This window comes from Amphiura filiformis, chromosome 12 (assembly GCF_039555335.1).
Source record: "Amphiura filiformis chromosome 12, Afil_fr2py, whole genome shotgun sequence".
Classification (NCBI taxonomy): domain Eukaryota; kingdom Metazoa; phylum Echinodermata; class Ophiuroidea; order Amphilepidida; family Amphiuridae; genus Amphiura; species Amphiura filiformis.
The window spans coordinates 8,922,495-8,946,672 of record NC_092639.1 but is presented as its reverse complement, the minus strand read 5'-3'; the positions used below and the strand labels follow the sequence as shown (position 1 = coordinate 8,946,672).

At 38.2% G+C, this 24,178-nt stretch overlaps 1 protein-coding gene across 1 annotated transcript; it reads right to left on the bottom strand.

Annotated features, from left to right (window-relative positions):
* Window positions 1-8,313: 8,313 nt before the first annotated feature.
* Window positions 8,314-20,271, bottom strand: LOC140165599 (alcohol dehydrogenase [acceptor]-like). The gene is made up of 13 exons (XM_072188883.1): window positions 20,156-20,271; window positions 18,884-18,987; window positions 17,912-17,958; window positions 17,593-17,721; window positions 14,631-14,747; window positions 13,734-13,826; window positions 13,432-13,497; window positions 13,141-13,197; window positions 12,123-12,220; window positions 11,015-11,145; window positions 10,424-10,538; window positions 10,116-10,283; window positions 8,314-8,782 (listed from the first exon to the last, which is right to left on the bottom strand). The coding sequence occupies exons 1-13, from the start codon at window positions 20,269-20,271 to the stop codon at window positions 8,638-8,640; spliced, it is 1,386 nt and encodes a 461-aa protein (XP_072044984.1). The 3' UTR covers window positions 8,314-8,637.
* Window positions 20,272-24,178: the final 3,907 nt, after the last annotated feature.

Genomic DNA, 24,178 nt, shown 5'->3' with positions numbered 1-24,178 from the left:
AATAGCTCAGTTGGTAAAGCGACAGACTTTGAATCATCTTAAGAAGTGCGAACTGAGCAGGAGTTCGAGGCTCGTTATAAACTTTTCCGTTGCTTTATTTTTATTTTGGGGTTTGAGCTTTTCTTGATAAATTTAATCTTTGTTTTTCATTTTGTTTCTTTATTGTTTTTTATTTGCTTTATTTTGTTTTGTTTTTTCTTTTCTTTTCTTTTTTTCCTTTCTTTCTTTTTTGTTCTATTCATACTGGGGTCATGGGTTATTTATTCAAAACATACCTATATACGAACAATTCAACCTGCAAATGTATGTCTGAACCCCATTAGCTCAGTTTGGAAAACGCCGGACTTCGAGACTCGATGAAGTTCAAATCTGTTCAGTATTTCACTATTTAGATTTTTTTTCTCTGCCATGTTTGTTTTACATGTTTTTTTTAACTACGAATATAGGCCTACATTTGACAATTCTTGAAGGTTTTTTGTGGGCTTTTTATTTATTTATTTATTTATTTATTTTTACCAAAGGAACAATTAGAGATCAGTTGGATTAAAAGTGGAGTGGTTACATGACTCCTTGGTAACTGGATCACGCACCTTTTTGAAGGCAAATAAATACGCTCATTTCGTTCTAATAGACAAAGTGATAATCGGATTACACGTAACATTTCCCTTGTGAATTGTTACGCATAGTCGTTCTAAAAGTCGGTCGATACATGTTGAACTCAGCACAATTCAGAAATACGCGTTTTTGCTTTGAAAATTCTCGGTCAAATAAAAATTTTTTTTTTTTCAGTAATGTTGAATAAAAATGTTGAATAAAAACATAGTTCTTGGATATACATTTGAAAAAAAATCCCGGTGTTAAAATTTGGCACGAAATTGTTTCCTGTTTGATTTTGATAGGACTCAGCTTCACCTAGACTGCGGAACTTAGTCCTCAATGATAGTCAGTCATTTATCTTTTGGTCGTTATATGACTATCATGATACATCTCCGAGGAGCAATTTCAGACAATTGCTTGGGATTACTGGGGCAGAGGTTAATTGAATCCTTTCATGACCACTGATGCATAGTCAAGTCTGACAAGGACACTCGGCACGAATTGAAAGACCATGTCGCTCTCGACAAAAGAATACATGCATGTCAAAGGTCATACGACACCAATTATTGGTGTTTGTTATGCTCATCGAAATATGTACAGTAGGTCCTTCCATACTTCTCCAACCCACTTGGTGATCAGAATTCGTCTTTGGCTTGCTGTTATGTCATTGTTGGCGTATTTTCGGCCATTTAATCAGGGACTGGAAACAGATTATTGTCAAGCTATTGTTATCAGATTATCTTTTCGACCTTCGATTGTATGCGATTTGTGGAGATACAGAATGCTAGAACAAACAAAATTATATTTTTTCTGGAATGTGTACACCGTACGCTTGGTATTCCTACTGATTTCGATACTGAAATAATTCTTAAGATGATGTTCTTTGAAGATTTATGTTGGCATTTCTAGAGTCTGTCATTATAGGCAAACATGTATGCTTATTTCGCAATGTACAAGACAAGCCACGCGCTGTGTTGTAACTGTGCTTGGATTCGTACCAGGGTCTATTGATCAACGTATTATTCATGCTTGCTCAACTGAGGATAATTTGTAAACCAGCAACTCGCATGGTACAATGGGTGGAAGCCGTTCACAGTCCCTCCATATAGAGGCCTTGCATGTGACGTATCATCCCGTAAATATGGCGGACTACTCAAATGCATTCAATAAAAGCATGATTGCAATCTACCGTGACAGTTCGTCTCACACACATAACCCTGCACTACGATCAAATAGGTTGATGACAACATTTGATTGAATGGACTGCAATCCGCTATATATAACTACGGTGAAGGACACCGGTTCAAATCCTTTGTCTGGAGCCAATCGATAATTTCATGCCGGGCCTCTATACAAGGTCCTGATTCAATAAAGCACACAATGTAACAGGCACAATTGAATCGGAGCGGGATTTTACATATTACACAATGAGCGTGTTTATAGTGAGACAATCTTTCCGTTATTTAGCTAAACTACCGCGCAGTCTAGATTTGCAATGGTTAGTAAAACATAAACAAATATAGACTGCGTGGCAGTCCACTAAATACCGCATAATCTGGCTCACTATAAACACGCTCTTTGTTTTTTATTTTCGTATTGCACGAAATCATAAAAGTATAATGGATAAGGTTAAAATTATAAAATGCAAAAGATTTCTTTGCGGTTAAAAAGCATGTCCATATCACGTTTAAGTCGCAGTTATTGTGTCCTTCTTGATGTAAAAGGAAAGTTGATGAAGCGCCTGACCGGGTCGCTTCCGTCAACCGCTCCGTGATTTTTTACTGATTTATAACTGTGCAATTGTATTTGTGATGAAATGACTTTTACTTATGTGAGGGATCTATACCAGGATGAATATGATGCATCAATTTGTGAGTTTTATGTCCGGATTCTGTGCAATTTCTATGATATTTATGCAAACTCTTGCCGTTGAATGGGTAGGCCTATGTACTATACATTATACATATTCCGTATTTGCCTCCATTGGATTTTTGGTCGATACTACCAGTATAATCACTATGGATGATCATCTGTTCAACACCAAAACAAATCTGTTAAACATCAATACCAATATTGATCGTGTTTGTTATACATCGGACTTTCTTCATTCATTAGATTTGAAACCACCAGGTTTAGACACTAGTGCAATAGACTGTTGTATTTCTGTGGAATTATGTAGGCATTTGGAATCTATGAACTTACTCCAACATGCCTGTCCTTTCCACTCATCTGTACACCCCACAAAAAGAAAACGATGGAGAAAAAGAGGAAGGAGAGGTGTGCGCAAACCAAAAACTTTGAACTCTCATCGAATTCCCGTAATTGTGAATAACAGAACTGAAATTCATAAACCCGGTCAGGTATCTGCTGATCCCAACAATTTGCGTCAATTGAATAGACATGATAATAGAAAATTGAATATTAGACAGTGGAATGCCAGATCTGTTGGAAATAAAACTATTGCTATTGCTGACAACATCATTGAAAATGATGTAGATATCTTTGTCATTACTGAAACCTGGCGTGCAGAAGATGACCCTGTAGTTATTGGAGAAATGTTACCACCTGGTTATTCTTTTATGAACTTTCCACGCATAGGTGATAAACATGGTGGTATTGGGGTTATCCACAAAACACAAATCAGTCTCTTGAACAACACATCTGATGAAACAACATACTTTGAACATGCAATCATCGTTGTAAAAAACACTGGTCTTAGAATTGTCATCATATATCGCCCTCCCCCCTCAAAAGTAAATGGCTTCAAAACCAGCCAATATTTAGAGGAATTTGAATGTTTCCTTGATGATGTGTGTCTTGTTCCTGCCAAAACTGTATTCCTGGGAGATTTCAACATCCATGTAGATCAGCCTACTAAACCGGAAGTCATCAGATTCTGTGATACCCTATCAGCACATGGATTACACCAGTATGTTCAAGAACCCACGCACATTAGTGGACATATTTTAGATTTAGTCATATCGCGCATTGAGGACAGATTGGTTTCTAATTGCTGTGTATTACCATCGTTAGGTTCCGATCATAAGATCGTTGATTGTGTTTTTGACCATGCTAAACCCATTCCTCAAAAATTGAAATCTACTGTAAGGAACTTTAAGAAAATGGACAAATGTGTATTTTCTAGTGACTTAACTTCAGCAGTTGGTGGTATTGACTTTCGAGGTACTGTTGATGAGATGCTTGAGCAGCTTGAATCGTCGATTACTTGTGTTCTTGATGCTCATGCACCTCCTCAGACACGTTCTCGAAGCTTGAGACCACGCTTTCCTTGGTACAATGAGGAAATTAATGATGCAAGGTGTAAGCGTCGTAAACTAGAACGTAAATGGCGCAAAAATAAAACCAATGATAATCATGTTGCTTATGTCGACCAGTGCAATATTGTTAACAAACTCATTCAAACTGCGAAAGAGGTATATTACAATGATGAACTTGAATTTTCTGACTGTAAGAATATGTTTGGTATAATGAACAAACTGTTGAACAAAAATGTCAAATCTTTACCCAGTTGTGATTCAATGTCTGAACTGAGCAACTCCTTTGCTCAGTTTTTCATCAACAAGGTTGCTAAGATAAGACAAGAACTTGTCTCGGTTTCTGATAGAAATCATGATATTTGTGTTATTGACTCCAATGTAGTTATTGATGTTGAACAATTTGATACTTTCAAACCTGTGAGTGCAGAAGACATTGAAAAGACAGTTCTTGCTTCTTCTAATAAGTCATGTGTGTTAGACACACTACCGATGTGGTTGTGTAAAGATAATATCAAGATTACGTGTCAAGCTCTGGAGGTAGTTGTTAACAAATCTTTTTGTAGTGGTGAATTCCCTTCTAAGCTTCGCGAAGCAGTGGTATGCCCTGTTTTAAAGAAGTCCACCCTTGACAAAAATGTCCTGAACAATTATCGCCCTGTTTCCAACATAAGGTACTACTCAAAAATCATTGAGAAGATTGCCTCAGTTCAATTACAGGATCACCTTCACTCACATGGTCTTCAGGAGGAGTTCCAATCGGCGTATAGGGCGCAGCATAGCACGGAAACAGCATTGCTCCGTGTAAAAACTGACATCATGACGGATATGGATCGTGGCAATGCGGTGTTTGTGGTGCTATTGGATCTTTCAGCAGCCTTCGACACGGTGGATCACCAAATCCTGCTCGATCGTTTATCAACCACTTTTAACATAACTGGTATGGCGCTGAGGTGGATTAAATCTTACCTCCAGGGGCGTAGTTTTCGTGTTTCCATCGGTGGTGATCTCTCCGTGTCGGAGGAGGCTGAGGAAACCGGTGATGTGCATGCACAGCATTGGGCAAGTATACTCTGGAATTTGGAGTACCTCAAGGATCGGTTCTCGGACCGCTGTTTTTGGGGTTATATACCAACTATATTGGCGCAATGATTCGTCAGCATGGCATTGCCTATCACATTTATGCTGATGACATTCAGCTTTATCTGGCATTTGATCCAAAACTGATGGAGCTGCCGAATTAGCATTAGCCAAATTGTCGACATGTATTAAGGACATTTATGAGTGGATGACAATCAATATGCTCAAGCTCAACAATTCTAAGACTGAGTTTTTTGTTGCGGCATCCTCACATAACTTGAAAAAGCTGCAAGATGTATCTCTCAAAATTGATGACATAAATATCACCCCATCTTCTACAATCAAAAATTTGGGTGTAGTATTTGACCAAACTATGTCAATGAAGGACCATGTGAAATCTGTTGTTAAAACAGTTAACTTTCATCTGAGGAACATCTATAGAATGAGAATCAGGAGATATATCACGGTTGAAAGCTGCCACCACCTGGTTCGTTCGCTTATCCTATCCCGCCTGGATTATGCGAACTCGCTGTTGTTTGGAATTTCAGCTAAGGACAGAAAAAAGCTGCAAGTACTGCAAAACAGGGCAGCTCGAGTCATTTTTAGATGCAATAGACTTCAGTCCTCAGCACCCCTGCGGAGAGAATTACATTGGTTGCCTGTTAATGAGAGGGTTATCTTCAAAGTGCTGCTTTTGACCTTCAAAGGTATCAACAATCTCACACCTGGTTACCTGTCCTCATTACTCATTCAGTACAAACCAAGCAGGGAAAATTTGCGCTCCAGTAGTAATTTTCAACTTCAAGTTTCTCGTACTCGACTGTCCATAGGGGGCCACGCCTTCAATGTTGCTGCCCCACGCCTTTGGAACTTGCTCCCCCTCCATATCCGCCTTTCACCCTCAGTCAATATTTTCAAGAAATTGTTAAAAACTCACCTTTTTCCATCTCAATAATGTTTTGTTCCTTATATGCATCCTTGGTATTTGCCTACATTTATTTTGTCATTATATTTGCTTTGGGTTTTTTAAAATTGTACTTCTTGTATTTTAATCATGTTAATAGGGTCTATTGATGATTTATCGTGTTGCTTTTTAATAATTATTGTTGTACATGTAAGTGATATTTATTTTTGCTGTATAATTTTATATTATTGTGTTTTTAACCATGTTATATGCTATTGTACAGCGCTGTGGTAATTTTTGATATAGCGCTCAATAAATGATGTGATATATAAAACAAAGTCAGTATTTTGAAATAGAAAAATATTTGATAGAAGGGAACCATCATCAGAGCCTTTGAAAAATATGGAATTTCTGTAGCGTGTAATGGCAAAGAGGACCATGACCACCTCATTTTAACATTGAGGGCATACCCAACTACATTGTTGAATAAACAGCCCATGACCCCAGTATGAATAGAACAAAAAAGAAAGAAGAAAAAAGAAAAGAAAAGAAAAACAAAACAAAATAAAGCAAAAAAAGATTAAATTTATCAAGAAAAGCTCAAACCCCAAAATAAAAATTAATCAACGGAAAAGTTTATAACGAGCCTCGAACTCCTGCTCAGTACGCTCTTCTTAAGATGATTCAAATTCTGTCGCTTTACCAACTGAGCTAATGTAGTTAACACACAAATTTGTAGGTTTAATTGTTCGTATATAGCTATGTGTATCGATGATTTGCTCAAAACCCTTTACACTTTTGTCACTTTTGTGGATGGCGCTGTTCATTTTTTTTTTTTTTGCACGTTTTCAAAAGCCCTCGATAGTAAGCACATGTGCTAACTATCGAGTGAATACGGTACACATTCAGGTAAACCACATTCGAAATTCACACTCCTTGTGTGGGAGATTAAGGTCATGTCTTCCATATAGGTTGTATTATGGATTTCAACTGGGGTTGTATGGAATAGCACATAGTTCTTCAAAACAACATAAAGCGTCGTCCAACATAAATAGGCCTACATACTGTTATACTTGCGGTAATTTGGATCCTAACATACAAATCTGCTTGTAGAGAAAATGTTATAGCCCCCTCTGTTGAATCATTGGGTCTAATGCGACCTTTCGAATGTACTTTTAGCTGTAAACAGTGCTGCAGCTTGGTTATCCATCATAAAATCAAAAATGTTGCAAAAAGTCAAGATATTTTTGCTTCAATTGTGTACTTGTATAAGGTTGTAAGTGTAGAGATTGCAATCTTAATCAAGATTTTATCATAAAAAGTGTGTAATATGTATTGTATTTTAGAACTGGGGAGTGTAGGGATGAGCTCAAGTGTTATCTCCTGCCCGCATTCAACCAGGCACAGTGTACTAATATTTAATCCCTTGGTATGCAGAATTGTATACTGTACATCACAGTTAAGCTTACCATCACTGGGTCTGAATTCCGGTAAGTGTTTTTATCTTTTTGAAGATGCAGTGTTTTTACGTATTAGCACCACATGCTGACCAGCTTTTTAAATGCAAATGGTTTACATTCAGAGTTAATGAACTGCATTATTATTGTGCTGATAGGACATTAAAAACTTTACAAAGTGTATTGTACGGGGGTCCATATTACCCCAATAATAATGTCGTATTTCTCATTGCCTAGTTAATAGCAAAATGTAATTTCACATTTATCATCATGTTTGTGTTGGTAATAAATAGTTCTTAAAACCATATAAGTATGAGTTGATATTAAGTTCTGTATACATGTAGATTGGTAGTTACTGCCTCGCCGTTTTAGGCTGAGAGTCCATATTCCCCCAAGTTACCCTATGACATGTATGAGGTTTTATTCTGCAAGCTCCGTTTTGACAATTGAAATTGTAGTTAACGATTCAGCCAACTTACTTGTCACCGCACCCCTGACCACGTCATATTGAGTGAATCCCACGGCTTGCAGAGGAAAGAAACTCCAAAGTTGATTTATTATACCCTACCCTTCACAAGTTCAATGTTCCACTATTAAATTATACTTTTAAACTATATTGAAAAGTTTTTTACGACATTAGAAATTATAAAGTTATTGCACGGTAGCCTATGTTACACACCAGAGGTTACGCACCAGGTCCAATTTACAATGTCTTACATTGTTGCATTCAGTCACAATTGTTCCAATTTTGAAAGTTGCACTTTGGTCCATTCAATTTTCACAAAGCATGCAAATGTTGGATTACATTCTGCACCAGACCAACTTTCAAACCTGCATCTTTTCTTATGTAATGAGTCATTGGTACCGAACGCAACAATGTATGACATTATAAATTGCACGAGGCGTGTCGAACAAAACAGGCTACCATTAATCTATTTTGTAAAAACTTTTTGATTTCTTTGACAAAGTATTCGGGGGAACTTTTTAATTTGTGAACTCTTAATAGCAATCTTTATATAGTACGTTTAAATTTCCTCCGATTTTGGACAAAATGGTGTCAAGTGTGTTATCTGGTAATGGCGATCAAAAAATAGAATAGTTTGCAATATCTAAGACATTTTGTTACAAATCAGGGGGAGGGGCACAAACTGGTGAATGTACTGACAAAATATGATATAACCGACGAATATAAAATTATGAATTGCTGAACCATTTTGTTTTAGCCAAGGCGCTCCAGACTCTAAAATTAATCTTATTTGTGAAAACTTTTCGATTTCTTTGAAAAAGTATTTGGGGAACTTTGTAACTTGTGAACCCGTTGAATTTACAACTTTGCATTCTTGTGATCCCGCTTGATAAGATCGGCACCTCTTTCTCCAATCATGATGGAAGGGCAGTTGGTATTTCCCGACACTAAATGTGGCATGATAGAGGCATCCACAACGCGAAGACCTTTAACACCACGCACTCTGTAAAAACAATTGCAACAAATGCATTACTTTTTCATTTCTAGTTTGTTTGAATCAAAATTAAGAGTAATTGACATTGTGTGGCACCCACCGCTTTTTTCAACGCCACAGATGTATTATATAGACGTACCGGTATCCTACAAATTTGAAAGCCAACATCGGAAAAGAGAAAGCGAGAAATTAAGACAGAATCCAAATGGAATCATGCCAATTTAGCGAAACATGTAAACGATCCATTGTATCTTTTCGGGCCTTTGGATTATTGTTCAACGTTAACCACAGCGGCAAAACGTGAAAATTTTGAAAGCCAACAACGGAAAACACACAAGGGATCAGTGCTCTACATAATAGAGAGCAGCATGTCAATTTTTTAATGGAGGTCAGATGATAACAGCGTCATAAGTAATCAAAAGAGGGCGGCATACAGGGTTAGCTAACGGTGCACACGGTCGACGATGATAACCGCTAAAAATGTATATGCTGCCCTCTGCAGGTAAAGCATTGATCCTTTGTTCTCCAATTCAAAAATAATGCATGCGTAACATGAATTTACCGAATCCGGATTCGGCTGTCTGCCAAATTCATAACGATATGAATGAAACAATGTTTGAAGTTGTAGACATGAAGCTGATAAAAAAAAGCGTTTACAGCGAAAACACATTTGAAGAAAAAACACCTTTGTATAGATATCATGATATATCACGCGTGCTTTTTGTCGCGGCGTTTTCTTGCTGCGACCAAAATGCACCGCAGCGACAAGAAGTCGAGGAGAAGCACAAAGCTTCAACGTCATGGAGAAGAACAAAGCTTCATCAGAGCTATATATTATTTCAGCGAAAATCTGCAGCAGGGAACTGAGAAGTAGGCTAGGCCTGCCAAAGGTCGCTCAGTGCTTTGTTTTTGATAAAGAGTGTACATTTATGATTTCGAATCCCGTGTCCACATTTAGCGTAACCCTGGGCCTCAAATTCGGCAACCAGCGCCCCCGTAAGTGTTCGAACGCACAACACGAGACGTCACGCAACACGTTCATTGTAAAGCCTACTTGCGTACTACGTCATGATGAGATCGACAATCCGTATCTTTTTTTAATAATCTACATTTACGTGTGCATCTTTAAAATGTACAAACTTTGATTGGATTATTCACGTCGTGTATATCCATGAGGTTATTAATGCTATTCTATCGGTCCCAGCCGATTTGTGCTCATACATCAGAAAGGAGCACAAGTCTGCTGGAGTGGGACCAATGATATTCTCCCTAGTACGAGTGCCGAAAACTATTGTGGCGCATATTGGACCCGAATTTTAAATTTTCGTATCGCTTCACCTACCTTAGTTGTGGATCCAGAACCGCCGTTTGGTCATTGGCAGCACCCATCTTGCAGGTCCCGATGGGGTGGTATAAGGTCCAGGCAAAATGACGCACAAATTCCTCCAGGTTTTCCTGTGACCACGCATCATGCTTACTCCCTGGCAACTTCAAATCAAGTATTCTTGCTCTGTGCATGTATTAACAAAAAGTAAAGGTGTTAAATTAATTATTGATTAATTTAAATTTCATTATACGGCAAAATCGTTATTGAAAAAGAAAGCAAAGGAAATCACGTTTCCAATAACATCGAATTTGCACATTACATACTCATATTTAGCCATGGAATTGGTCTCAAAAACTCTCTTCACAAGTCGAATGCCTTCCACCATGACTTTCGCATCATGAGGATCAGAGTAATATTGGTAGTCAATGATGGGATCATCTGAAACGAAGAATGTGAAAAGTTTTTATAAACACGAGTTACAGAACGGCTGCTGTATAGTTATGAATGCAAGAGGAACTTTCACTCTCTGACTACCACGAGTGACTACCGCTCCATGGGAAGTCGGAATATAGGCGGAACGGACTTTCGACACACGGTATAGGTTAAAGGAAACCAGACCAAGGAAACAATCATGTGGCCTACTTTCTCGTGTTAAAACAATCACAATTTTTTTAAAAGTCACAATATTATTATTCTGTTTTGTCAATTGGTAATATAACATGTCATTAAACATAATGTTATGATAAAACAAAATGTTATGATTTTATGCAGAAACAAAGATTATTGAAAACATCTGGGACGATAGGCCGATACATACATTAAAAAGCTACCAAAAAACAACAACTCATAATATTAACGAATATAAACTTAGATAGACGGAAAATAATACAAAAGTTTAAAGTTTTGAATTATACCCAATGGTGCCGAGCTTCTGAGGCGAATTTCTCCAACAGATCGAGGATGCAGTAATGTAGGAAAGATTGTAATCCCTTCAATCTTCATTCGCTCCTCATCGGTGATGTCATAGCCCAAATATGGCAGCATTCTGGATTGAAAACGGACAGATAATTTTTTTTACAGACAGGATGTTCCTCTCGATATAAATGGTGAAATAAGTCAAAATAATAGAAGACAGTTTACAAAGCTTATAATATACTGCCACGCACTTTCAAAACCGCGAGGTTCAATGGTTTCGTAAGTCAGCGTCCTATTGCCCTGCTTCAGCATCTCGATTGTACTACAGGAACGCCTTGACTTCCGTTTCAACATTCTGTAGTTAACACCAAAATATAACTAAACAAAAGAATTTACCTTGAATTTGAACATCCAGCCGTTTCTTTCAAATCAAATTTTTTCGAAGTGAGAAATTAAGACAGAATCCAAATAGAATTGTGCCAATTTACCGAAACATGTTTCGGGCCTTTGGATTGTTGTTCAACGTTAACCACAGCGACAAAACGTGAAAAAGGTCCCAAACTAAAGCAATCACCCGAGCAGCAAATCACAACGAAAAACGGAAAATCGCAGCAGAAAACCCAGCGTTTGACGCAACAGACAAACGTACGCACAAATGTCGGCCCTATAATGTCTCACTATAATGAAACGTCAGGGCAAAGGCGCGCCGTGATTGGTTGTCGATCTGCGCAGTACGGTATTTTTGTCCAGTTATCAGAATTTCAGACGCGAACTTGTCTTTTATCTGTGCCTTCATTATAAAGCTCACTATTTTAATAGTGAGCTTTAAAAAACCACTTTGTGGGCATGCATTCCACGCGATACGATGACGCAATCAGCCTTAGTCATATATGCACAGGGAATCGCTGGCCGGACAGCGTAACCCCCGTGGCTACAGGTCGGTGATCTTCTGCGTGGCATGCGAGGGGTCCGAGGTTCGAATTCCGGCGGTATCGAGTGACTTCTTTGTTCATCTTCTTCTTTTTCGTTTCTTCTTTCCGATAGCAAAACAAACATTGGTTCGGTTAGGGCAGGGAATTTTGGTCTGCATGTCAACGTTTTACTTACTCGGGAGAGTTCAACTCATGAATGGATGTTACACCAACCCCAAATGGCTCAAACACTGGAGTAAAATGCAGTTGCATGTCGGGCCACGGAATATCTGTCTACGTGATTGAAACATTCAAAACATGTGTTAGGCACATTAAATGAGATGATCACTTTTCAAAAATATAGTATAAGTAAGCATGGTGCATGAGTGACCCATATTATTCTTTTAGATCATGATACCAAGGCCCTTATAAGTTTGCTTGAAATTCCCTGGACAAGGAACTTACTGCTAATTTGTCTCGTTGTAACCCGTACGAAACTCGGAGAGCTGATCCTGGTTGCGAAGGTTATTCATGTTATTTGTGGAATGTCTAGGGTGTGCGCTCTTGACTAGCAGCAAAGCCCCTGAATTGTTGTTTAATGGTTTATGGAATGATGTGGGGCCGTAGTGGTCAGCGACAACCTGTAAAGTGTGCTGAGGCTTGTGGATCTGTGCGTAGCGCACTATAAATCACTGCGCTTTTTTTTATGTTGTGCGCAGGGAAAATAGCAAATTGACAAACTGTGCAAGGAAAAACGGTATCGTGAAGGAATTGCGCGGGTAATTTCATATTTCGATGTTTTTTTTTTTTTTTGCGTTGGGCCTAATGTCAAACATCACAAATTGCAAGGATCAAGTGCTAGCATCCATCGAGCTTCTAAACGCACGAGCACAAGCTGTATCATAACTATGATCGGTATGCAGTTACCAGTGATAATAGGCAGGACCACAAGACTACCACATCAAAATACAACATAGGAGCTACCTTATAGATTATTATTTAAAAGATTATAAAACTATACATCCTGGACATTTCTAGTGGATTTAATATTGCATATTGAAGAAGCGTGCTGATGGATACCAATCATTTTGATACAGCCTGTATACACTGGTTAGAGATGCATCAGCCCATGGAGGAGTCCGCCAGAATCAGTGTCTTGCGACATGAATTGAAAAATGTAATTTAAGTCGAGAAAAAAAACCTAATTTACTTACTTCCAGCCCGGTCTGCACAAAAGCAGTAGCTTCAATCACATTGTGTTGGAATGCTATCTGAAAAGTTAGAAAGTATTAAATTAACATTAATAATAATATTTTACTTTTGTCATTATGCCAAAATAGACTTTAATGCAGTTAGGGTGCTGCTAAATTACAACAGTGAGTTTATGGAGGTTTTTTGGTGTGTGTTTTTGTTAGCTTATTTTTAGTGAACATTAAATAGATAAAGGATGATAAAAAAATTTATCTTGTCGATATTAAAATTGTAATACTTTACATCACACTTACTTTATCAAGAGTCAGCACATCAGTTCCAGGGCGAACCTTTGCCTTAATTTGAATTGCTGAATGATCCTTCAAAGATGCAGAATGCAAAATCGTTAATAACATGCCATAATACTAATTATGAGTAGGCTATACTTATTAACAGATCAAAACTTAAATTTAGTCTGTGAAAGAAACATAAAATTTAAATGATATGATCCACTGGCATCAAAGATGTTTTTATAGCCGTGTGCTTAATTTGACGCTGATCATGTTCAGTAAGAACTTTCGCTACCGTGAATTCTAGAGCTACTATCAAACTTTACCTGTAAGTTTTTGCCCACAGGTAGATCAGCGATACAAGCAATCCCGAGTTCCCCCAAATGTGCTTTAGGACCAATGCCAGAGAGCATCAAAATCTGTAAAAAAATAATTCATGACATTGTCAAATGATTTTGGTTAACACTGGTTAAAGAATGGAGATAGCTTTGTTCATACCTGAAAATGTACTGCATATCTAAGAAAAGCTAAGAAAATACGAGTCCAATAACATTTGCAACGAATGATTTGCAGCTTAAAGATTAAGCTAACTCGGGCCTCCAATGGGAGCATGTGGAGCCCATCATAAAGTTGCCCACTTCAAATACGGTGGACAGCGCCTGCGTTAATTGTAAATTGCATTATACTTTTACAATAATATAACCTGCAATTGCGTCCGTGTATTTTAAAGTTAGTGTCTATTCATCAGGAGGTTATGACGTAAATCGTAACTGTATACTTTTGAATGATACGAACATATAAATGATTGTTGATGCTAGAGATCCGCTTTATTGTGCATGCTCAATGGCTGAGACATTTACGCTCACAGTTTACTAAGTTGTCATAACTCACTGGGAAGGAATTAGTTACATCAGATAACATGCTTTGTTCAGTCCAGCTTTCCAGAAAGTGACCTTTTCCTAAGGCAATTGGTCATCAAATGCTATTAACGATCGGTAATAGGGGTCATACTGGAAGCTTGTTTTGGCCAATGGCCATTGTATGTTTGTATGACCTCCCCCTGTGGGCATAGGTTAGAATTTAGACGTAACGTCAGGTGTGCCCACTCAACTGGGTGTGTTGCTTGAGTTATATAACCCCTCTTCACCCACTTTGCACAACGAAAGGGTAGTCAAAAGTATATAAAAACGTATTGGGTTAGTGATTCTGGCTAAGCTACTCACCTGAGGTGAATTGACAGCGCCACCACAAACCACGGCCTCTTTGTTGACATTCGCGTAATTTTCTTTACCATTTCGCAGATAACGAACTCCAATAACTCGCTTATCCTTGATATCAATCTGAAACACATGGAAAGAAAGGGATTCAATGGTGTTTTACAAGTGTTCTACATTTAGCTAGAAAAGCTGATTGGATTCAATTAACAATTCAAAACTCTCGGGCCCATCTTCCACAGTTACCATCACTGCTCATCTTAACCAGTCTGCAAACCTACTCGGATTACCATGTGCTCTCGCACTCAATGTCGTTATAAGAACTATTGGTCCAGAATGCAATTTTCCTTGCTCAAGCAAGGATAATGCCGATATCTCATGCCTGGATCTCATGGATCTGATTCCGATTCTATCAGAAGCTATCAGACAATCTGGATACGGCCTTCCTTTTGTATAGCTAAAACACCAGCTTCTAGATACTACAGTGGCAGACCCAGGGAAGGGGTAGCCTCGGTTCGAGGCGTTTGGGCACTGGGCTGGTATTATCTTAGAAAAATTACTAATAGATTGAAAACTTGCAGTTGTTGAGAAGAGTTACGTGATGAAAATTGGGATCAGCAATTTTCTCTTGTTCAGCAATTTTCTCTGGTTATCATTGTACCTGCTTTCTAAACTATGACAACCAAGATTATAGGGCCGCTAGCGATGCGATATAATACAGCAGAATTAGGTGGACAAGACTTGGCGAGATCAGAATAAAAATAAATCAAGAAGCAAAAAAAAATACCCAATCTCATCGCCCTAACGCCTCGAACTGAGGCTAGGGGAGGGGTGAATGGGAGCGAGATCTTGCCCAAGATTTTAACCTCACAGCCCCCACTAATTTCAAATCCTGGGTTCGAAAAAGAATACAAAAGGAATGTAACAGCGGCTCCAGTCCATGATTGTTCATCCTATACGTGACATTTTCCTTTTGGTGTTAACTGTTTGCTATCGGTATTTTATCAAAGCAATGAACATGAAAAATTAAAAAGCGCCACAGTAGCTCAATCGACTATATCCTGGTGTAGATTATTCATCCAGTTGGTAAATCAAGAGTACAGAAATAAATCAAATACTGGAACTTACGTTTCGTTAACACGACGTTTCGTCCGAAACCATCGGACTTCATCAGACACTCTCATTAGCGAAGAGGAGCCCAAAGCTAAGGAACTCAATCACATCCAGAAATCTCTTAGCACCTGCGGCTACCCAAACTGGGCTTTCCAGAAAGCTAAGACAAAGAAAGATCAGACCTTGGCAAGTGCGCAGAACACGAATCAAATCACCAACTCAACGCACGTTACCATACCTTACGTCGCTGGCCTTTCAGAGAGGTTAAAGAAGACCTTAAAGACCTTTGGCATCAACACATCTTTTAAGCCTACTAACACCCTCCGCGGCAAATTAGTCAAGGTCAAAGACAAACCTCCAAAGGATAAACGTAGCAACATCGTTTATGGTATCTCATGTGCGGAAAAGGACTGTAAGGACTCTTATGTTGGAGAAACAAAACAATCCCTTAGAGCTAGGATTGGCCAACATCGCAGGCCTAGCTCTAACGAAGCCCAGAACTCGGCTGTTTTCACCCACAACAAAGTCACGAGACATACCTTTAATCCGGAAGACGTCATCATTCTGGACAAGGAGGAACGCTGGTTTGAAAGGGGTGTGCGTGAAGCCGTCTGGGAGAGAGTCGAAAGACCGTCGCTGAACAGAACAGGAGGACTACGCTTTCACTCTCGCGCGCGTGGGACCAGGCACTGAAGGCAATTGATCGCCGTCTCTCACGTGACCAATCGACCTAATTCAGTCACCTGATGATGTCCGATGGTTTCGGACGAAACGTCGTGTTAACGAAACGTAAGTTCCAGTATTTGATTTATTTCTGTACTCTCAATCGACTATAGTGGTTTTACTATCGTGCAAGAGATTGCGGGTTCGAACCCTGGCGGTGGTTTATTAGTACGGTCTCGTAAAAAAGCGTCAGCTTGAAATTCCCCCGGACAAGGAACTTACTGTCAATAGTCTCGTTGTAACCCGTACGAAACTCAGGGAGCTGAAACTGCGAAGGAATGTCTAGGGTGTGCGCTTCTTAGCTATTTAGCTGCAAGTCACTGTGTTGTTGTTTAACATGTTTAATGGTTTGTGGAATGATATGCCGTGGGAGAGGGAGAGCGTGGCGCAATGGTTAGGGTACTTGCCTTTAGTGCATGAGGTCCCGGGTTCGATTCCCGGCGGTGGCGATTTGCTGGGATATTGACTTGGAAAAAAAATCTGAAATTAATTGGCAACTTCTGTAGATTAAATTCAGACTTCCGCTCTCCCCATGGTTCATTTAGAATTGGGTAAATGAATCATGAAAGTACTCCGTCCTTCGGAGGGGACGTTAAGCCGTCGGTCCCGTGTACAGAGAGCCATACCTGTACATGTATCTCGCAGCCAGTTTTGAAAAGTGTAGGGTGTTAACCCCTGACTGTTCCCAACCCGTCCCGGTGTTCAAATGGACCCCAATGGAAATAAGCTTCAAAAGAGGCTTTCTTGGGTTATCCAGGGTTGTCAAAACCCGAACAAATCAAATTAAAAAAACCGCAGTCATGGTAGTGGTTAGCGACAACCTGTCAAAGTGTGCTGAGGCTTGTGGATCAACGTCTGTAGGCATTGTGCCTCTGCGTACATGACGTAGCGCACTATAAATCACTGCGCGCTTTTTATGACACGTTGAATAATTATAGACAAATTAAAATGTTTATAATACCGTTCAATACGACAGAGATCTTATCATTGTTAAACCTTGCGCATACGAAAACATCACAAAACATTACAAACTTGGATGTTAAATGAATGTATTTTTATCGATATTGTGCAGCACACAATCATATAGTCCTATGCTGACATGTGAAAATATTTTGATACCATTTACATAATTTACCTTGGTAACATGTGAATCACATAATACCGTCAGGTTGCGTCGGGTTTGGGCGGGATGGATGTAACAACGTGCGGTACTGCTTCTTCTGCCAAACCTGTCAACACTACATGGGAAGTCGCCGAATCCTATCTACAACGTAAAGATGAAATTTTAAGACATTTTAAGAGGATGCATCGGAGGTGAAACGTGAGTACAACCGTCCTCTACCCACCCTCAGACAAATACATATAAATAACACAAAATGAACACGTACACGCAAAAAAAAAGAGAGGAAAAAAACCAACATTTTACGATTCAGTAAAATAATTGTATTACTTACAATCTGACCGCTCATAACATCTACTTCTTTATAACCAAGTTCAACACCTGTATGTAATGGTTGATGCAACAATATTATCATAATGAAAACCTTGTGAGCAGAGAGAGATACAGGATTTGGAGTCCCACAAAGGAGGAGGAAGAATGAGCGGGAAAGTGAATGGCTATGAAATGAAAAAGATGAGTTTATGAAATGTACCGTTTACTGGAGTTAAACCTACGTTATGTGACACAAAACACTGACAAATAAAAGTTAAGCTTTGTGAAGAAACTTTTATATAATGCAGTAACACAGCTAGAGAAACTACAACTGACGGGTAATGACGGAGATAATAACATGAAAAATACAAACTTTTCGCTGAACAAGGAATGACCTTTGACCTGACCTAAGGTCAACACTAAAACAATAATTCACGTGCTCAGTAGCTCTCAGTATGACAAGCAGTAACAAAATATATCCGGAGATGAGAAGATTGCGTTCGCAAGGTATGAGAGTCAACAAGAGAGTTATCCCATACTCTAAACATGGGCAAGACATATCCCCACGGCGTGCAATTGATGCACGGTTGAACACATACTACGTGCACTCGATGCACCTCTATAGCTTGCGGCAATATAATCATAATTATGCAAAGACGAATTTTTGTCACAACAATATGCTTCAAATTTATTTCTAATTCTCAATGTTTTTATTCAAGTTAGGTTTGAACAATATGTTAATTCAGTATCTAACTAATGATAGATGGTTTAATTTAAACATTATACTACATCAAGATACTTTCAAGTTATTGATTTTTCCATCAAACCAAGGATGCTTCGCATTTTTAAAGTGTTAATTTAGTAGTGTGAAAAAAACTACAACTACAGCTTTAACCTTGAACTAAAAACATTAATCTTGAAAGGTTATTTACTTTTTTATATATTTTGTATCAGCAAATCTAGATAAATTATAACAAAGATCATAATGATTTACCTGCTTGCACAAAGTCTTTGGCAGCTTGTGTACAACACGACTCATGATTAGAGACAGTCAGAGGACCGCCGACCTTATGCAATGGGGAATTGGCAAACTTTGGACTGCAATTAAAATATTGGAAGATAATAATCGGTCAATATTATGACTTTATCGGCTAACAAAATATCAAAATAATTCCTGCAACTTTGGGGACACGCAAACTCACGAAGCCCACATCTCATTGACAGGGCCCGTGACAGGGGCCTAGCAAGCGAAAATGAAGTGGGTTTGGGATAGGGCTAAAAGGAGATGTTAAAAGGGCCGCGCATAATTCGTTATGATTGTTGCAGTTTCGTTATGATAATTGTGATTCGCGAGTAGAGTCAATGCAAAACTACTTTTCACTGTTAAAAAAAGTATACATTCTTTTTGGCAATATGCAGGCATCAACGACTTATTCCCAAAGGTACGATTTCATGTTTTTCCTTTACAATGATCTCCAAAGCTCTCCAAAGTACACTCTCAGAAAAGCGTTCCATATAGACAACACTTAAAAGGTCCCTTCTGACCTTAGCAATAACTCGTTGCTCTTTGTAGAACTTTTTTAGATTTCATATATTGGACAGATCAAAGACCTCTCTGGAACCTTTTGTTTTAAATATGTGAATTTCTTGTTCTGTAGTTTATACACGGTTGTTTGATGTGATCATTTATTAAATTTTCTAACAAAACTTTATATAATGTTTAATTTTAGACCTGGACAACACCAACAGCTATCACACTAACATACTCATATATATTTAGCTATTTTTAACATAGATTTTTGTATCATTATCAACTTATTCATCTTTTTCTGCTTTTTTGTTGTATTATTGTATTCTATAAACTGTATATTGTTGTGCAAATTGAGGGCGCTATTTACATATATTTTAATTTAATTTAGCCAAGTTGTTCCTTATACATTTTTCATGATAAAGAGGTTTTTTGAAAATTTTCGTGTTATTTGTTACTGTTTTTCTGATATTTTAATACCATTATTCCATTGTCTACCCCTTTACATATATTTTAATTTAATTTAGCCAAGTTGTTCCTTATACATTTTTCATGATAAAGAGGTTTTTTGAAAATTTTCGTGTTATTTGTTACTGTTTTTCTGATATTTTAATACCATTATTCCATTGTCTACCCCTTGTAAAGATGAAAACAAGATTAAATATAAATAGCGCCATCAGTGTTCACCTTTTCTTAAATATGGCTACATTTTACATGCCATCAAACAATCATGTTTACCTGATGTTATTCTCCATCTTGAGGAAATATGGCAGCACGTCTTGCCAGCTCCATCCATCGCATCCTAACTTGGCAAAAGAATCGTAATCTGCGGCTGCGCATCGTGTAAACACCATGTAATTGTGAGAGCTACACCCACCCAGCATCTAAAAAGAGTTTGATAAAGGGTTAATATTGCGTTAAAACCTTTGAAAAAAGACCGATAAAATTTCAAAAAGGACAATTTTCCAATTACATTTAGTGGCGATTTAAATAATATATTTTCGTGTGCGTTCCACCCTCCACAATGTTTGCGTATGCTTTTACGTTGTGCGTATTTCAATCAGTCACTTTGTAATAAATTTGTGGATTTGTAAAACTGGCTATTTAAGCACGGTAAGCGAGAGTTGAGGTCCCGAAAGCCTAAACTCAAAATGACCTGCTCTCACAAAATGAGCATAAAGTTGACTTGAAATCCTTATTTGATACCCAAACAAGTTGGGATGGCTTTTTTGGTTTGTCTTCAAAAATCAATATTTCCTTCAGAATTTCTTTTGTTTTCTGTTGAATGTTTGTTATGTTTAATGGAATGTATCTTCTAAAGTGCCGTGGCGACTTTATGCTCATTTTGTGGGAGCAGCTTATGTTGGGTTAAGACTTTCTGGTTCTCAACCCTCGCAAGACACTAATACATATGCATATCTGTGTATGGGTTCAACATGGTTACCATCCTCTCCTGACGGTCCGTTTGTCCCCTGCTGCACTAAAATGGCTTCAAGGTAATTGTAGGACCATCTTTTGCGCTAATTATTTCTGTAACCTTCCCCTGGGGTAGGATATATTATCAAAGTGAGGTTGCCACCCATAGGATTTTTGAAAGTGCTCTATTGAAAATTATATTGATAGTATGAGCTTGGAACACTCTGTGTACGGTAGAATCGTAATATCAAACTAAAGTATACAGTTTGAAAAATGCCGCTAATAAGTATGAGGTCTTTGGTCAAAATTCTCTAGTTGATAACTTAATCAACATCTTGTCCTCCTACAGCTGCAAAATCACTGGCGTGTGACCATTAATAAGAATTTGGTGGCTACTTTTGTGAACCCAATACATAAAGCAGTTGCGCGATGCCAATTAAAATCAAAACAACATGATGATCACAAAAAAGTCTCACCACTTTCTTTACTGTTTACAGTTATTGACAGATTTAGTCTTAGTCTTCCACATGGCCACCATTTCTCTGTATGCAGATTTTGGCTCTTCTCAACATGGCGTTCACACCACGTGTAATGAGAGGTCTGTCCTGCCGGAGAATGTCAACTTGTGCAATTATGAGTCTCTGAAGTTCATCAAGGTCTGCAGGAGGACTTGTGAAAACATTTAATGCAAACCCTGCTTCATCGTCAATGATGAAATCTTCCAGGAAACGTAGAGAACGGGCAAAAGCCACTGACAGAACACAGTACCACGTTGGTTATCTGCTTGCTGAAGTTGATGTTTCCTTATCATTTGATAAGGATGAAATCGCAAGTCTAAACGAGTTATTCTGTTAAAAGTTGCAGATGGTATTCTAAATCAATTTCTACGGGCAGCCGCCTGCAGGGTGTTACGAACACAATGTTCTCTGTTCAGATTGCGACTCGTTCCAGTTTTATCTGATACTTCGCAACATTTTTGTAAATAGCGCCACGTGAAGGGGGACGTGCATTTGGGTACTGCTGACGGAATCTCCGAATCACTTCTGCTGGACTTTGGGTGCGATGGTACTCTGCCAAAAGGAAGGCCATTTGCTCTGGCTGTACTGTGAAGCATCCATTTCAATGTTGGCATTCACCTTGTCAAGTAAAACATAGCATATGTAAGGAGATAGTTGGCCAGATTTACTAAAAGTCATGTGTTATGTAACTCACACATGCACAGGATTAGAACCCTAATAATGAGGACAAATGATCTGTACACCTGCATGTTTCTCTCGGTTTGGTTGAACAACAATAGCAAGTACTAGGCATTAAAAACCCAATTGACTTCGCGCCAGTGATTTTTCAACTGTAGGAGGACAAGATGTTGATTAATTTATCAACTAGAGACCTTTGACCAAAGACCTCATACCTTTTAATCTAGCTGCATTTTGCAAACTGTATACGGTACTTAATTAGCTTTAATTTTGATACACCATGTATAGGGCCTTTTGACTGTGGTGAGCCCAAACCATGCTTTTTCAAAAAACCTGGCTATATCCAGAGAACTTCTAAACCCAGTGACTGCTATTCGGGTGGAGCGGTTAGTGGGTTTTAGCGGTTCTCGGATATAGTGTGTTTAAAAGGCCTTACGCTACGTCATTTCCTTCTATGTTCTAACCCAACAGCCCGATAAAAATAGGATGTTTAAGATTATTTTGGCCGAAATTCAAGTTTGTTTGTTTTTGTTTTTACTTTTCTGTCTGTTTCCCTGTTTGTTGTAACTATAATTAACGAAATAAAATTATGATAAATGGTCAATGGTATAAAAATTATATTATTGTAATTTGAGGTGTGGTCCGATTTTTTGTGGAGGGGGGGGGGGTTCTTAGATTGATGCCTACCATTAAAACAATTCGTTTGCAAATTTTGAGTTGCATTGCTGCAGTAACTTATACATGAAGAGGACACAAGCCAAAGCAAAGGAATGTATATATGATGGAATGAGCGCAAGTGACTTCTCATTTTAGCAATTAAACACTCCTTTCTATTGACACAGGGTGCATGTCAAGGAAGATAGATTGCACTTAACAAATAACGTCTTTAGTAGAGTAAAGTTCTTCTCTTGTTGTTCTAGAGGCAAATGGATTCTATTAGAGTTGAACATTAACCCTTGCAAATTACACCGGTTTGAGAGCTTTTAAGCCGTTTATTTTTATACAAAGTTTGGGTCGATCCTTCATGTAATTATTTCGTGTAATCTAATCCTAACCCTAACCCTAATCCTAACCCTAATCCTAACCATAACCATAACCCTATACATAACCCTAATCCTAACCCTAAACTAACCCTAACCGTAACCCTAATCCTAATTTCGTGTATAATTACATGAAGGAGTAACCAAAGTTTGCAACATGTTGATCACCTTCAGGTTTTCAAATTGCACTTTTGACGTACATAGTATTAGAACATTTAAATAACCGTTATACATACCTTTGTTAGGTATTAACTGTTGGCACTAACATTGAATTTAAATTATAGTTTAATAAGTACTATTAATTGAAAACAGAACGTTTCGAAATTCATAGCTTGATTATAAATTGCCTCCAAAGTTCAAACTATAACCTCTTATCTTAACAACGTAAGGATCTGAATATCGCGTACCAAACAGGAGGCTTTGGATGCACACTGCGATTTATTTTGATCAGCATATTTTTAGACTCTGAAGGTCTCGCTACAAATCTCGCATCGCCTACCAATACAATTCTATCAAAAAGTGCGATCTAGATTAAGCACCAAAGTTCTCTCACCTCATGCGATTATTAAATGATAGAATTGATTGATGAGGATCAGTTTTATAGTTGTTTAGATGTTTGGGTACCGTTTCTATATTACACCCTAAAAGGTGTAGGAAAACATTAGGAACACGTTAAATATGCAAATTTCCTGCTCGCTGCGCTGGCATTATATGATAAGACAATTTTAAGGTTTTAAATTTTGCTTGTGTAAAGAGGGACAAAGAATTTTTGTGGGGGGTGTTATATATCGCAATGTTCCATTGTCCGCTGCTAGTCAATTTGAGCAGAAAATCGCAGTGGAGAACATAATAAAATTGAGTTGGGAAACTGAAAATGCAGTGTTCACAACGAAAAAAAAAATTTCTTTAATGATTGACTATCGAGGTCGGCCCATTTTACTGTTGGAGCGTTATTACCAAAAATGTGGGTTGCGGGTTATGGTACGGGTTTATAGTACGGGTTAGGGAATGGGTATGGGTTAGGGTTTTTCTGAATTCTGAATAACGGCCTTCGGAATAACGGGTAGGGAGCTGGAATATCGCTAGAAATAAATATATGAGATTGATAT

Excerpts from the sequence above, each read along its gene's own strand:
- LOC140165599 (XM_072188883.1), bottom strand. The coding sequence starts at position 20,271 with ATGGTGTTTACACGATGCGCAGCCGCAGATTACGATTCTTTTGCCAAG. Across the intron at positions 17,959-18,883 it reads CAAAGACTTTGTGCAAGCAG|GTGTTGAACTTGGTTATAAA; the intron begins GTAAATCATTAT and ends CATTACATACAG. Across the intron at positions 13,198-13,431 it reads ATGTGCTGACTCTTGATAAA|ATAGCATTCCAACACAATGT; the intron begins GTAAGTGTGATG and ends CTAACTTTTCAG.